Source organism: Parasteatoda tepidariorum, chromosome 7, assembly GCF_982258835.1.
Source record: "Parasteatoda tepidariorum strain Cologne lab strain chromosome 7, Ptep-v5.0, whole genome shotgun sequence".
NCBI lineage: Eukaryota > Metazoa > Arthropoda > Arachnida > Araneae > Theridiidae > Parasteatoda > Parasteatoda tepidariorum.
Window position 1 is genome coordinate 105,828,115 of NC_141761.1, and position 17,229 is coordinate 105,845,343.

Below are 17,229 nucleotides of genomic sequence, written 5' to 3' on the forward strand. Positions count from 1 at the left end.
TTTTGCTGATAAGGATTAGCTGACACTGACGTCATAGGTCACATGTGTGAGCATGGGAGATCTTCTTCTTCTTGAAGTGCAAGTACCCAATTTCAATTTTTTCCAGAAAATCTGATCCTTTATTTTCTGCCTGGAAGAACTTAATGAGACAGTCGCCAATAGCCCATTTTGCAGCTCTAGTGCGACGTAAATAAAAATATCAAATACCTTTAGTTTTAAGTTTATTTCAAACATTTAAAAATAATTTAAAGATAAATTTACTTGTTAATTGTAAGTGTATTATTACATTTTCTTTCACCCTTCATTATGCAAGTGTTTTTGATTAGATGTTAAATTTTTTGCTTTCATATATGCTTTCATGCTTTCATATCATCATCTCGTACAATACAGATTCAAATTAGATTTGAATAAATGAATGCATGGAGCGACTGTAGCTGTTTCTTATTTTTAAGAGTAGAACACTCTCGTGGATTAAGTGTTCTTTGTAAAAAGTTATGTAATGTTCAAGTTAAGTTATGTTTTTTTCTTGCTTAATAAAATTTTTTTGTATGATCAAAGTATGTTTTTTCGTTCAGCTTGCATAGCATTTTCTACTACACACTCAACTATTCCAGCAGTCTGTATCACTCGTTGTGTGATAAAAAGCAACAACAAAATAACAAGTGTAAACTAAGTAATTGTGAGCTTATGCGAACAATTTCGAAAGTACCACTGGCAGCGATATATTTCCAAGTTTATTCTGAAAACAAGCCATCTCCAGGAAATTCTCTGTTTTCGAAAAATATTCTATACTTAGTAGGAGGGCATAAATTTTTTGTATCCAAACTATGCATCTAAGCCTGCTAAACTTCAAGAATCTCAATTTTGTAAAAAAGTGGAAATTATTCTGCTAACAGTTTTACTTGATTCTCTGGTAAGAATTATGAGCTCGAATTTTCTAAAAGAACAAAAAAGCAGGTATCTTTTGACAGTATTTTTAATATTGTTTTGCTCGAAGAGTCTATCAAACATGAAGGTAGTATTAAACCCCATAAAAAAAGCTAATCTTGTTCTCCATTAAGCATTTAATGGAATTTTAGGATGGAAATCAGAACAACCAATTAGCGTTTTATGTTGTAATATAGAAAAAAACTATTCGTATGAAGAAAAAAAAATATGCGACATTTTTCTCTAAACTAAATGGATAGTATCTTCTATCAGAGACATAAAAATTCTCTGTAAAGTTTTAAAAAACCACAACTGATATATCATTCCAGGAATATCACGATTTGAAAAAAGCTAGTTTTAAAAGGTAGTTTTATCAAGGCCAGTGAAATACATTTGTTTACCATCCACTTGGTCAAAAACTCTCCCAAAGTTATTAATGTTTATTACCTTCAAACGTATGAATATGAGCCGTGGTGCCTTAGGGCCTTAGGGATAGAGCGCTTGCTTCCCTATAAGGTGACCCAGGGTTTCAATCTACCCCTTAAAAGTTCGCACCCAGCTCACACCGACCACAGTACTGACGAAAAATAACCTCAGTGGTAGACGGATCATGGGTAAGAGTGCTCTTGGCGTCAAACTAGCAGTGGGTGGTTTTCGTGATTTTTCTCTCCATGCAATGCAAATATGGGTTTTTTTCAGCACCTCTTAGAAGAAAGAAGGCCTCAGCACGAATCAATGTAGTAGTCCGACGTAAAGAACATAATCTGGGCTGTGAATGAAAAATAAAAAAAAGATATCAATATAATTGGGGTACTAAGCCGCGAAGTGGTAGAAAATACGAACGATGTCACTACGTTTGGACTACTAAAGGATCAAATTTCCTGTTTATGGCAACTGGTGCTGAGGCCTTCTCTTTTCTAGGAGGTATTGGCTAGTTCCAACAAGAAAGTCCCCCATGGAGGCAAATTTTTCCTAATACTTGAACCAGGAATTCGCTTGTCTTCTGGATTGGGTTCAAAATTACAAGGCCACAGAGTTTGACTAGTCAGTAGAAGATTAACCATTTCGCGAACATGTTATCTTTTATGCAAGTCAGAAATAACAAGTGTAGCTCTGAAAGACTGAAATACAAATATGAGAATTCAAATAAAATCATGAATTAAAAATTGTATACAACACTTAGCAATTAATACACTATTTGACGAAAAGTATCCGAACACCCTGTGGTTTAGAGCTTCCTGAGGCACATATTAATATGATGTTGGCGCCCCTTTTAGCATCGATGACAGCCTGCACACGTCTGAGAAGACTTTCTACCAATTTTTGATAGGTGGCCACAGGAATTGACTTCCAGGCTTCACAGATGAAGTGAGTACTTGCAGTGAGGAGGGTCGATTTGGCTGGCTACATAATCTGCACTCTAATTCGTCCCAAAAGTGTTATATGGGATTTAGATCGGAGCTCTGAGAAGATCAGCCCAGTTTTTGAACACTCATTTCGTCAAACCACGTCTGTGCATGTCTAGATGTGTGAATGGATCAGTTAGTCTGCTGGAAGAGAAATGGGCCCGAAATATTGCCATGGAGTTGGGAGTGCAGCATTGTACAGAATGTCCACAATATATCTCAGAGTTCATGTTTCCAACCACAGGAACTAACGGACATAGGCCAAACCACGAGAAACAACCTCACACCATTATGCTTCCACCACCATAACAACCGGATGTCCCGGTACTTTTGGCCGGATAGTGTATTTTTCAGACCGTGCCAGATTTTCCTTAAAATATTATGATAAATACCAAAGTCTTACTCGCTACTCTAAAATAAATAATAAGAGGAAATCATTTTTAAATTCATCACGCCAGTTATCAACCTCGCGCCAATTATGTTCTTTGTTTCTCAAAGTCAAACTTGAATAAAAAAATTCTGGAACCATGAGAATTTATTGTTGTATTTATTTGGCAACTCTAGGCATTTTTTATTTCACTTTTTTTACAGTAATATCTTGTTTATGTGGTATAGAACTTTTCATTTCTAAATTAGATCATCCAGCCAGCACAAAAGACTCTTAACGGATTGCTATTTTTTAAAAGATTGGTTTTAATATTTATATTGGTTTAAATGATCTTTAATAGACTTGATTAAGTGAAACTTATTGCTATATGCCATGCCTAATTTTATAAGAATACTTCAGTAACATTTGAGAATCTATTACTGGCCTATCACTTGTTGGCACGATATGCATGCAAAGACGCCATTAATAAATGAAGCTCTTAACGCCATTGATAAATTCTCATGCCATGAGATTTAATGAATGGCATTACTTATCAGCGACGCAGGTGTAACTAATTGTTATTTCATTTTTGCATCAACATCTCGTTTGTGTTAAATTATCATTATTTAATATGCTATTGCTAGATGCTAAGCAGAAATGAAAATTGATTCAGGACACATCGTAAGAGTTTTGCCTAGCAGAACTTTTCGTTTCTAAATTGGATCATCACGCCATATCCTTCAGAGAACAGTTCTTTCAAACACGTGTTCTACGTTTCATATTCTCCGTGTTCTATTCCCGTGCCCTTCGGTCTCCAAGAGTCGGGGCTTCAAAGCACAAGATTAGTAGGACACGAGGTCACGGGTTGTATTCCGGAAAAAAGAAATAGCAAAATGAGAGAGAAAGTGTTCGCGAAATAGTAATTGGAACAGTATATGATCATAATCACACTAGTCTTCCGCATTTCGCATAATATGAACGCCATTTTTTTTCATCAAACGGAGGAAATTTTCCTGGAGTTAATTAACTACACGCGTATCTATCTTTATCAAAATAGATTTATAGTTGGTAGGCAGCAATATAATTCATGAATGAAGTGTTATCGCTGAGAATTAGGTAATTAAGATTTCTGCGAATTTTAAGACGTGTTATAACATGTTGATAGCACTTTTAATTGCTGTTTATGATGTTGGTATTTCAAACGGGGTGGTAAAGGGATGTTGAAATATGTTTTGATCTAGATTTCGTTTAGGAAAACAGACACTTATTTTATTTTTTTTTTGTTAATGTCCTCTAGTTAGTTAAGGTGTCATTAGAAAAAATTATTTGTTCAAAACAGAATTTTAAAAGGTTGGTTTTATTATTTATATTGGTTTGAACAATTTTTAATATATTTAAATGTGTGAAACTTATTACTATAAACTATACTACACCTAATTTATAAAAATCCTCCATTACTCAAGTTGAATTTTTTTATGGTTTTCTATTGATGGGCGAATATAATCTTGATGGTAACCATCAGTAATTCCATCATAAACTATTATATTTTTAATGGGGACCAACATAAACATCACCCTGATGTAGGAATTTGCACTGATTTATGATTCTCCAACATAACTAAGAATATCAACTTGTTTTGATGGTTTATTTATGGTGAACCATCAGAAATTTCAATCATAGTTTCTTAAAAATCAAATGATGGAACGATCTTGAACCACCATCACCCCAATGTAGGAATTCGGACTGATTTATGATGGTCCAACATAAAAAAAAGAAAAATATTTTTGATGGTATATTCCTGAGAACCAACAAGAATTCCCATTAAACCATCATAGAAATGTATAGTTTATAGCCATCATAGACCATCACGAATCATCATAGACTGTTCGTCCATAAGAATCAAACTTCTCTTGTTGGTTATGAAAGGGAGGCTTCTTTAATACTAAGATGGTAAAGAAACCACCATATTATTAAAGTAGAATTTCCATCATGGAATTATGGAAGTTTGTTGGCATATCAAAAACCATGAACGCATAATGGAAAATGTTGGATGAGGGTGACCATCAAATGATGTTGAACCATCATGAATCACACTGAAACCAACATAAACCCTCAAAATGTTTTTATGGAACTTTCAAGAATTTTGACTTGGGTAATGGAGAATCCAGTATCACTTGTTAATATGATATATAGGCAAAGCAATGCAAAGAAGAAAAATGTATCACTTAATTCTTTATATATCTGCTATAACTGGTAACCGATAATGTAAAATTAACTTTATGTTATCAGTTACCAGTTATAGCAGATAGTGGATACTTAAAAAAGGCAGCAGATGAAGAATTAGGACCATAACCGCATTCACTACGTGGTTTAGACGCTAGTTAAATCAGAGAAAATAGTGACCAATTTAAAGAATAATTGGTCACGTAAGCGGCCAAATGAAAAACTGAATCTAATCAAGTTTCGATCCTATAATTGAAATCAGCAAAACCAGTGATACTTAGAAATCTCCTAAAATTGTAGTACATTGTAGATCTAAGACGATCAACGAAAAAAAAAGTGGACACAAGTGTAGCTTAAGAAAGGGGACTTTGATAAGGAGATACTATATTACTTTCCTTTAATTTGAAAAACGAACTATGTGCTCAAAACATTGGAAGATATAGACCATTGGTAGATATTGTGTAACCATTGGAATTTCAAAGCTTAGCCTCGTCCCGCCCCCGTCAGAGGGCATCCGGAGAATAACCATTGGAATATATTGACGATGAAAAGAAATAAATAAAAAAGAAATAAAAAAGACATATGATTTACTTTTGGTAATTGCCGGTCAGATGGCCGAGTGGTTAGCGTGCCTGACTGCGAAGCCAATGGCTGTGGGTTCGAATCACGCTCAGGGCATGGATGTATCTCTCTTTCTCTCTGTGTTGTCCTCTGTTGTGTGAGATGTGTGAATGTGGCTATGAACGGGTATTTGTGGCAGTGTGGCATGGGTAATATTGCTTGCCTCCGTCACTTAGGTTCACAGGTGCCCACAGGGTAATGTTAAATGAGCAACACTTCCGGCATCTTCCAAGGTGGAGAATGAAAGTTCAGTATCTGCAGTTAAAAAGAAAACATTTGGTAAAGGTTGGAAAATCTCCCAGATCAAGAAGAATCACTTGATGTCTCGGAAAGAAACGTGTCCAGTCCAGAAAATACTCATCGTTACAATGATCGTTTTCTGGGATATTGAAATCCAGATATCGGATCCTTTTCATATGAGAGAATGAACATTCGAAAAATCCCCCAGCGAAAGTTTGATTCTTTGGGCAGGATTCTTGTTGAATGGTTAACATATTGTTTTATGCCTTTCTGAATGGCACTTTTCCTGATTTGAGATATAAGAATAATATCTTGGAGACCCAATTTTGCTTCTCACAGCTGTTGTTAGCCGTGCTTTCAATTTAATCATTCACAAAGCGTGATAACATAAAGCTCAGCTGGTCGACAATTTCCTGAATTGTGAAAGAATTTACTGGATGGATTGACTGCCGAGATCTCCCAAATTAAAACTCTTGATGATCTCATCAAAAATTTTTGGTGGTTTATGTTGGTTTCAGTGCTATTCCTGATGGTCCAACATCATTTGATGCTCACCATAAACAAACATTTTCCATTATGCGTTAATGTTGTTTGATATGCCAACAAAATTCCTCCAGTGCTACTCTAATACTATGATGGTTAACTACCAAGAGAAGTTTGATTCTAAAAACCCCAATAATCCATGATTATCCGTGATGGTCCATGACGGTTCCAACTATACATTTCTATGATGTTATATTGGGAATTCATGATGGTTCTCTGGAATATACCATCAAAGCAATTCAGTTTTTTTAACTTTGGCCCATCATAAATCAATCCGAATTATTCCTGCTTTGGTATGATGGTTGTTCATGATCGTGTCCAACATTTGATTTCTAGTATGATATGAAAATTCGTGATGGTCCAAAATGGTACAACAATACGTTTCTATGATGGTTTATTGAAAATTCTTTGCTGGTTCAGCAGGAATATACCATCAAAACTATTTGACTTTTTTATGTTGGCCCATCATAAATCTGTCCGAATTCTTACATTTAGGTGATGGTGGTTTGTGATCGTTCCAACGTTTGATTTGAACTATGATAAAAATTTTTGATGGTTTAACATAAAAACAAATTGCTACTGTTATGTTGGACCATCATAAATCATGCCTATTTCCAACATTGGGGTGATATGGTTACTTGTGTTTGTTACCAACACAAAATTTAATAGTTCATGATGGAGTTAGTGATGGTTATCATCAGTATTAAGTTGGTCCATCAATGGAAAACCATCAAAATTTTGACTTGGGTAATAATATCGTTATTATATCTTCCACTGCTCAGTTTATGTTCGTTACGTCGGACTACTAAATTAATCTGTGCTGGGGCCTTCTCTCTTCCAGGAGGTGTTGTACGGGGAGACAATTTTTAGCCATAACAGATTTATCGTACGCATTGTTATGTATATTCGCCGACTGTTTTATTGGTCGCCAGGGTCAAAACTACGATCGGCGTTGTAAATCTGGAGTTGAAATGTTCGACTACAACTCTTGGTTCTTCTTCTGATGGAGTTACTTGTTACGGAGTTCGTCGTTTTAACTTGAGTAAGGTGTTTAGGTGGTTTACTAGGTAGGAATCGAGCCCTCTCATTAAAATAATTCCATTTTTATTAAAATGAGAGGGGGATGTTTAACATTGTTGAGTCGAAATAATGTTTAAAAAATACGATTTTATTAAATTTACACCTAGAATCTTATTTATAATTTTTAAAAAGGGGCCAACAGTTTTTTTCCCTCTTCAGTCAGAGTACATAAGTGCCAAAAAGTATAAATTACTGTGATTATTCTTAGTAAGAAGGGTAGCAAGCATGCCTGAAGGAATCAGGGGAGACATATTCGAATTCAAAATTTCTCGTTAGAAATATCTGGGGCGGGAAAACAGTGTTGCTGAATACAGAATATTCTATAGAAACTTCTAAACTGCCTTATTTTCAATATGAAATCATGTTGTGAGTATATCTGAAAGAGTAGACCATATTTTGAATAATGGGTGCTACGAACCCATTTTTTTTGTTCGATTCTGTGACTATATTGTTTCATATCTTGTGACCTAGCTGGATGTAACTCCATATCATGCGGACGTATTATGAATGGTAATTTTACTTGTATTACCAACTTTTAAAATCTGTCCAGTAGTTTTGGATAGATTCGACAAAATCAGAAAACACTCTTAATTTTTAAAAACCAGTGCATTTGAGCCTGAATTTGAAAATAATTATGTATTTCTAGAATTGAAATTACAACAAAAAAAGTGTCTTCAATTTACTGATCAATGTTAATCAATATTGCACTGATTTTCTTCAATTGGGTACTTGCACTTCAAGAAGAAGAAGACCTCCCATATCCACACATGTGACCTATGACGTCAGCTCCCGCTAATATTTATCAGGAAATTGGCGCTTAAAATTGGCTAAGTTTCTCTACATAAATTAGAATTTTAATTAACGACAAATTAATTAAATACAGAGTCGTATCGCACATCGAATTCGTTGAAATATATTTCTTTCTCGTCTACTTCTTTTTACTTAACTTAGATTTATTATTTGTTTACGTATTTTATTGTAACAGTGATATTTCTTTTGTGTACCTGGCAAATTAGCTTGTATATAATTAGCTTGTTTATGCTCCACATGGCTTCTTGCCTGTCTTTGTGTTAAGTCTCTGTGTAAATATATAGTGAAAGAATTGAGAAAGAATCTCTGTGAAAGAATTTGGAATGTGCCACTTAAGAGATTTGATACTTGACGGGCTTGTTTTACTCTAAATAGAATGGAAAGAACAGTTACGAACGTAAACAAATGCCACGCTTCGACAACCAATCAGGATCAAAATATCCCCACTACGTCAGTTGCAGGTATCCCATTGTACTTCAGCCGGTTTGATCTGGATTGAAAACAGCGAAATCGTGAGTCTGACCACGGTGAAAAGTACGAAGAAATGTGTGAGAGAAACAACGGGCAATTGCCCTATTAAATGTTTTAAAAAGGTTTTTTTTCTTCATATTGTAGAGATGTAGTATTATCACCAGATAACTCAATATTTTTTTTGATTTCGAGTTAGATATAATTTTTTTCTAGAATTCGGGCATATGGTTTTAGCTTTAAAATGCTATAACTACATGATCATAATCCTATCTGTGAGTGTATGGAACCTAGCGGTATGTATCAGGACTTGGCAACTCTTAAAATAAAAAAATAAAAAAAGTTTTTTAGAGAGGTGCAAGACAATGTTGTGATTTGGGCCGATTCTTCTAGCTTAATTTTCTCCCCTGAAAATCATGACAGTTCTTACTTATATCGCGTTCACCAGGAGTTGGCACTTGGCTCCGCCTTCATCACGTGGTATGCGACGATACTATTTCGCTATTTTCGGGAGAAGATTGTGAGCAATCCTGAACAAGGTTGCTATTTGGCGATCGTAGGGCAAAAATATTTATTTCTCAAACTTCATCTGCATTTTTTTTAACATTAAATATTTCGTAAATTTGATGATATTTCGCTCCATTTTTTATGGTATTTCTCTCTTTTGAGTGAATAGTTTGTCCTTTTTGAGACATAGTTTGTCCTGGGATAAACAGCAGTTTTTAAATTTAAAATATGTTTAACTATCTAGAGAAACGAAAGGTACAATAGCAGATGATAAAGCGAAGTAAGTGACTGGAAAAAATTCAATTTTGTGTTTGGCGCGCATTAAGGGTTGTCTCAATTTCAAGAGCGGAGATGTTTCTCTTTTTACTCCCGCGCTGAAATGAACTCTGCGTCCGAAGAGGTGGAGCCAAGTGCCAACTCCTGGTGAACGAACTATACCTACGCTCTCCACTCTGTTTGGCCCATAAGGTATTCAGCCTAAGACTCCATGAGATCTGACTTCCCCTAATCCTTAAATATTGCTCTTTTAAAATCTCCCTTTATTTGTTTCTCCCAAGTCCTTTTCGGTCTTGCCCTTTTTTTCCATCAGAGGCCCAAGAATGAAAAATATGTGTTAATTTTCCTCTTGACATTCTAACTGCGTGTCTCGTACATTTCCACCTTCCTTTGTAGCTACATTTGTTTTTTGTGATAATTGGAAAAAGGAAGAAAAAAAATATTAGAAAAGCCTGACAGTATTCACCCATGAAGGGTTTGTATTTATAGACTAATATAATATATGAATTTCTAACAAATTTCTAAGTTATATGAATAATTATATTTTGAAAATAAATAAATAAATAAATAAATAGACAAAATCGATCCAAGGTAACAATAATTTTCTTTATGAATATTTAAAAAAATCGGGGCAAAGTTAAGTAAAAAAATTAGGTATCTTGAATCCTAATATCATCTATGAATTTCTCACAAATTTCTGAGTTATTTGAATAATTGCATTTTGCATAAAAGAACAAAACGACAAAATCGATAAAGATACAATACTTTCCCCTATAAATATTTAAAAAAATCCGCGTAAAGTTAAAAAAAAAAAAAACTTATCTTGAATCCTAATATCATACATTTGTAGCAACCTCCCAAACAGGTTAGTATTTCGGACTAATTGAACCATTACAGTGTAATCAAGTTTAAGTATTATGATAGTATGGTACAATTTAGAATCTTTGAATTAAATTTGAATGATGCTATGTCCAAATTTTCTAACAGTTACATTACAGATAAAAAAAGTGGTTCAAATCTATAAACATTTACCCTACTTTTGTTGATGAAAAACTGAAGAAGAAATAGAAACTGCGAATAATTAAACTCTCCACCACTTTACAGTGGAAGGTTAATTAAAGTTTCCTGGTAGGATAAGGTTTTACATTTAACTTATCATTTGTGAGTTAGTGTTATTATAAGACCATGTACCGACTTCAACTTTCCTTTAAATTAAATTCGTTTTTTTCTTCTTCTTCTCAGAACTGGTTCATCCTCCAGAACCAGCCATACCAGAACAAAAATTTCTTCTTTGAAACCGGCGAATCTCTCCCATCTAGATGATGCAATAAATAAAGACTCGGGCATAGTATTTCTGGAACTTGAAGCTATTTTAATGTCCTCTTGAATGCCAATAGCAAAGGTGTTATCAATGTGGCTCGAAAGTACAGAAAACTAATGATCAAAAAGGTCAGCTTTTCCCTCAAGCCATGAGTGAATTAATCAAAAAAGAAACGAGATCGTTTATATCCATTTTTAAGAATCATTAGAGACAAAGCCGACGCTCCATGATGGTAGATTAGGCCTCATAAACCATGAACTGACTTGCTGTGAGAAAAGCCTCTTTCCGACAAGTGTGTGTTATCAGGGAATGCTATTTCTTAACTGAAAAAGACACTTTAATCGTCTCCTTATGGAAAATGAACGTGCAGAGAAGACTATTTTTTGCAATTTAAGAAGATAGGGGAAAAATGCTATACGAAAGATTCGGAATAATCTAACGGCTTTTTACAGCTATTTAATTTTTGAAACTACATTATTTACATTGAACTGAATAATATTAATGAATTAAATATATAAGAAAATTAATAAATTAAACAATAATAATAAATTAAATAATAATAAATCAAATTATTATTACTTATTATAATAATTAATAACTATTATATTAAATTATCTTTAAATTAATAAATTAATAAATTAAAAAAATCATTAAATTAAATAAATTAATAAATTAAAAAAATCATTAAATTAAATAAATTAATAAATTAAATATATTTGAAATTAATAAAATTTTTGTTACCGTGAATATTAAATAGTATTATGAAATTTAATAAAATTGCAAATACCTCTCATTTCTACTCTCAGTAAAAAGCAAGAGTTTTCTTAAAGAATTCGTCATTGTTAAAAGAAACATAAATTTAAATTTATTTAAATAAATTAATTCATTTTAATAAATTTTATAATAAAATAAAATAATTGATTTAATAAATATATTTAACAAATATTTTAATATCTTAATATAATAAAATAATTTATGTGACAAAATAAATTTCATTAATATATAACTACATTAATATAATGAAATACAATATATTAATAAATAAATTTAAATTAATTTAGCTTGTCAAACAACAATACTTAAGTTACAAATAATTGCACTGAATACCTTGTACCCAAACAATTTGAGTTGGATTAACCCTTTAAACTCAGAATTTTTACTAATCATATTTTTCATATGAACAACATATAACAAACATAATTTTCATTTACACATATTGCTCATTTATTACTTTGTATGAATTTAGGTCAAAATAAGTGAAAAATATTATATTTATCATTTTAATAATTGATGGTTATGAAATATAGCATGAAACACCGGTGTCTTTTTTTCTGCGTTAAAGGTTGAATCTTTCAAATACAACTCACCGCCAAACAATAATTTTTCAAATTTGCACTTATTTGCAGTAATATAGATTTAAAGGAAACAGTTATTCTTCATTAAAATTTCTTCGATTTAGAAAATTTAGATTTGAACTAACCCGCATTTGAGTTACACGGTGTGGAAAACCACGAAAACCTCCCGCGGTTGGACTGACGGCAAGGGGGCTAACCCATGAGCTAATGACGGTTAACCCATGATCTGCCGACCACTGTAGATATTTGTCTACCACTGTAGTCAGCCTTGTGGTCAGTGCAAGCCGGATGGGGAATTCGTATCGACCAGCCATCACTGGGATTCGAACCCGGTTCACCTTATTGGAATGCGAACGCTCTATTCCCTGAGCAGACATGGCTCTGAAGAAAGGTTTGTTTTTAGTTAAGTATTAAGTTAGTTTAGTGTATTTTTCAGCATAAGGTGTTCGTGAATTTTATATTTCATTCTTTTTAGTTTTGCGCCCGTTTGTTTATGTCGGAAAGCGGTAATCAATTATTCACTGTTACATTTCTTTCAGTTTTCCCTTTATAAAACATTAAAAAGAGATTTATGAAGACGAGTTAAATAGGTTCTGAAGTTCTGATGAAAGTAGCTCGCTTGTAATTGGTAATTGGAGCTCCATGACAATTGATTGAAAAATAAGCTTCTGGGTGACAAAGATGAATGTATTAGTTGAGGTTGATATAAGAATTGTGATGTAGATTCCTGAAATATTTTTTTTTCTTCAAATTTTTATGTTTATATGAAAAAGTTAAATAAAGGTGTAATATTGAATAATTTTATTTGGGTTTTCTTGAAAAATAAAGAAAAAGAAATCTCATTAATGTGTCGACTTCGCTGACAAAATTTGCCGAATAGTGATAATATTTGGGAGATCACAGCGACCTTCCGTGATTACCCATCCTGGCGCCTCTGCTCTGGTAACGTAGCTCCAGAGAGCACCGGTTCCCAATTTTGTGGTAGTGTAACCCTAAATGATCGACCTTATTTTGGTCGAACCCGGAAGCTTAATAAATAAATTTCTTTAGCAATTATGTACTCATAAATTAAAGAAAGGCTTTAAATATTTTTCAGAATTTGTAATAATCTAAATTTTATTGATTATTTTGAAAATATTTAATGAAGGAAAGTTTTGCATCATATCGTTTTATCAATTTTAGTCTTTACATTGAGTTTCACGTCAAATAGTTAGTTGAATTCGCAAGTCTGGAGAGGCATCCAGTCTGATTCTTAATTTGGTTTTAATGCGTGCATAAACTAAAAATAAATGAGCTGAAATATGTTTTCCAATAAAATAAAATCAAAAAATGGAATGTCTAGAATGGTTATCAGGCAAACATGCTTTGGCATTGTTGAATTTGGTTATTTTTAATTTATGAGGAATACTAATCGAATTTTTCATACATACATATCCTTTTCATAATTCATTCATTATATTATCAGAAAAACAATGTTTTGAAATTTTTATTTTCACAAACATTTCAATTAAACGATTTCATAAAAGTAGCGGAAATATTATATAAGTAATGGACTAATAATTAGATATATATATATAAGTACAAGTTTCGAAAGTCATAACTGGTTTAAAAACATTTCCACGTCTCGGAATCCATGTGAACCTTCCACGGAACTCTGGGGTTCCACAGAACACCATTCGGGAACCGTTGCCATAGAATGTTTATTCCAGAACTTAATTGCTCAGCAGCTGACGATACTCAAAATAAAAGCAACGAATTGATACAGGCTTATTTCCACGTTATCAGTTACCTTTCCAACTTTGTTATGTAAAAAAAAACACTTGAAATAAATAAGTTATTTAATAATTTCTGATGCTTGCGCATTTCTCAGTAACAAGGAAAGTTTCTTTAAATATTTTATCGTTTAAAGAATCGAAAGTTATATCGAAAGTTTATTTATTCGTGCGTAAAATAGAGGAGCAAAAAGTTAGACTAAAGAAAAGATCTTTCCATTCATCTCATCTCTATAATTATTTAATTGAAATCGCGAAAAATAACAGTCAAGTGAAAGTGAAACTACTCCGTTAGGACAGTTAGGAATATTATTTTCATAAAAAAAAAGCAAGGTCGTAACTTCCGAAATTGAAACACGATAAAAAGATAAAAAGAGAAACTGGGAAAGATGCCAAGTTCACTGTCCCGTCCCTTTAAAGGAAATAATCACTGTTTACTTTTCCAGATTAGAATACTTTCGTCATTCACTGAAACATTTTAACAGCGTTCGTTTCAATTTCACATCAGATTCGTTTTAAATTTCTCTTCGGTGGTCATTCCGAGCAGCAAAAATGGGAGACATACCTTTCTCATGGACCGTTGACTTAGAATTGAGTAGAATTCGAACATTGTATGGAAATGGAGAAAATCCCGTTTTGCCTTACGAACCACCGAGCACTGTTATCAAGGTATCGAAATTCCATTTAGGTACTGCGGCAGATACGGAATGGTTATTGCAGTTCGAACATACTAAAATATATGACCAATCGTTTTATGGTCAGCAAGAAAATGCCATCCTGTTGCTGGAAAGAAATAACAGTGATGGGGCAGTCGAAATTGAAGGCACCGTTTCCCTGTACGACCTGACCACGCACAAACGGTTAAGCAAGACGGACTTAAGCAATTATCTAGCTGATGGCGATTCTACTTTGCCTATACCACTGGACTTAACAATGTCTGAATTTTCTTATATAGTTTTCGAAAACTCGAAACTGTGTGTCCAAGGTAATGTGTCCATTTCACATTCTGACGATGTTGTGGTCAACACTGGGGGTGAAGTTAACTCATCGGAGATACACATCATACAGAACAATCCGTTAGCGCAATTGTCTTATGATTTTTTGTCTCTGTTAGAAGAAGGTACGTTTTCAGATGTGACTATCAAATGTGATTCTTCAGAAATTCTTGCTCACAAGAACGTCATGTCGGCGAGGTCACCTATTTTCGCAGCCATGTTCAAATCCAGTATGGTCGAAGGCGAAGGTAACGAACTGGTGCTAACGGACGTGAAGTTACCCGTTTTACAAAAAATGCTGAAATTCTTGTACAGCAGTCAGGTGACAGATTTAGATTACGAGATGGCTTGTGATCTCTTGTTTGTGGGTGATAAGTATGAGATTTCCGGATTAGTTAGAATTTGTGTGGAATACCTAAAGTCTAGTTTGACAGCTGACAACGCCCTGGAAATGTTAACAGTTGCCGATTTGTACGACAGTGGTTTGAAAGACTATGTTATGAATTATATTAGTTGCTATTTTAGCTATTTTGAGGACACTAATGAATTGAAAGCATTGAAAGAGAAAAATCACACTTTAATAATTGAACTATTAGAGTATACTATAAAATATCGTTTTAGTAAAAAATTTAATGTCAAAAGCACATCTGAGGATAGCCCAGTAAGGAAGTAGTACTTAATAGTGTTTGTTGGATGATTCATATAATTTGTTTAATATTTTTGTTCGAAAATATAGACGTGTCGTAAGCTAAATAAATGATCCGGTTCTTTGCAAACAACCGACGATAATTTGCAACACGCCAGGTTAATTGCAAAAGTCTCCAGTATTTTTTAATCAGCTTCACAGTTTTTAGGCTCATTGCAATAAGCTCATTTACAATTGGGCAAATCAGAGAATATCATATGTTTCAAGAAATAAACATAATATGCACTCAGAAGTAAGTTGAAATTTTGAAACTCTTGATGTTTTTGTTTTTTTAAAAATCTCATGATTTCGGTAGTATTCTTGAAACTAATTGCATTCATCAAAAAATATTTAATTGAATTAAAAAAAATAGTTTACCAATAGAAAATTTCCGGCAAAAAATTATGTTATGTTAAAAAGTATGTTAAAATCTAAAAATCAAATAAATAAAAATATTAAAAAAATTGTGTGAATTTTAAGAAATCACGATTTAAAAACACATTTAAAAAAATTAACTATTCTGTTGTAATATGTCTTTTTTTAATTATTAATTAACAATAAATTTTGAGTTCATTTTCAAATTTCTATACTCATAGCACTTGTAGAAGATAAGGTTCATCAGAGTAAGCCTATGTAAATTCAGGTTAAATAAATAATTTTCAAACATTTTTAACTCAAGGGATATGGGCTAATTATAATAAGCTTAAAAAATATGTACTAAAGGGTAAAAGGATATGGATAATTATCTATTATGGATATGTGTAATATAACTATAAATTATTTAACTTAAAGGATATGGATAATATAACTACACTAAAAGGATATGGGTAAATTATAATGAGCTTAAAATATCAGACTGATTCGAAAATACAGGAGATTTTTCCAATTAGTCAGGAGCAATACAAAATGTCGAAGGTACTTTCAGGGAGCTAAAATTTTCCAATTTGCTTGCGACACATATTAAGCAATTATATGTAAACATATTTTCTATAATGCACATGTTAAAACTTTTATTTTAACTGCTTTGAGGAAATTAATCACAAATACTTGTTATGAAAAGAAATATTTATTATGTTTCAAACGAAAACTCGCTGGGAATCTTCGCCTGGTGATCTGTACTATAGTATATCATAAAGAAATATACTATATCATAAAGCATTACTGTGACATAAAGCATTACCATAACATAAAGGAAAGTACATTGTGATACAATTTTAAGTTTTTATGCCAACTATAGATATTAACCAAATCTACTATTTTTGCTATCTTATTAAAAATTTTTATAAATACTTTAATATGACAGATAGCTGGTATACGTAATATTATACAGTACAAGTAATATTATTCCAGTATTAGTTAAAAGTTAGTAAATTCTAATATTAGTTAAAAACTGTCAATTAAAACATTTGGATTCTGAATGTTGTTTTTTCTTTGAGATTAAGAAATAAACGGATGTGTAAATAATAATCTTTTTTAATCTTAATAATAATCTTAATGAATATAATAATCTTAATGAAAAAAAAAATACTTTTTGACTAAACAATTTTAATTATAAGTACAAAATAATTATTTGATTTGAAGGGATTTAATTATCGACTATGTCAACTATCGACTATCAAACGGTACCTCAAGA

The 17,229-nt window shown here is 32.6% G+C and overlaps 1 protein-coding gene across 1 annotated transcript; it reads left to right on the forward strand.

Moving 5' to 3' along the window:
* The first annotated feature begins 14,468 nt into the window (after positions 1–14,468).
* On the forward strand, positions 14,469–15,584 carry LOC107441027 (protein roadkill). The gene has a single exon (XM_016054154.5). It carries the CDS (start codon positions 14,469–14,471, stop codon positions 15,582–15,584), a length of 1,116 nt encoding a protein of 371 aa, XP_015909640.4.
* Positions 15,585–17,229: the final 1,645 nt, after the last annotated feature.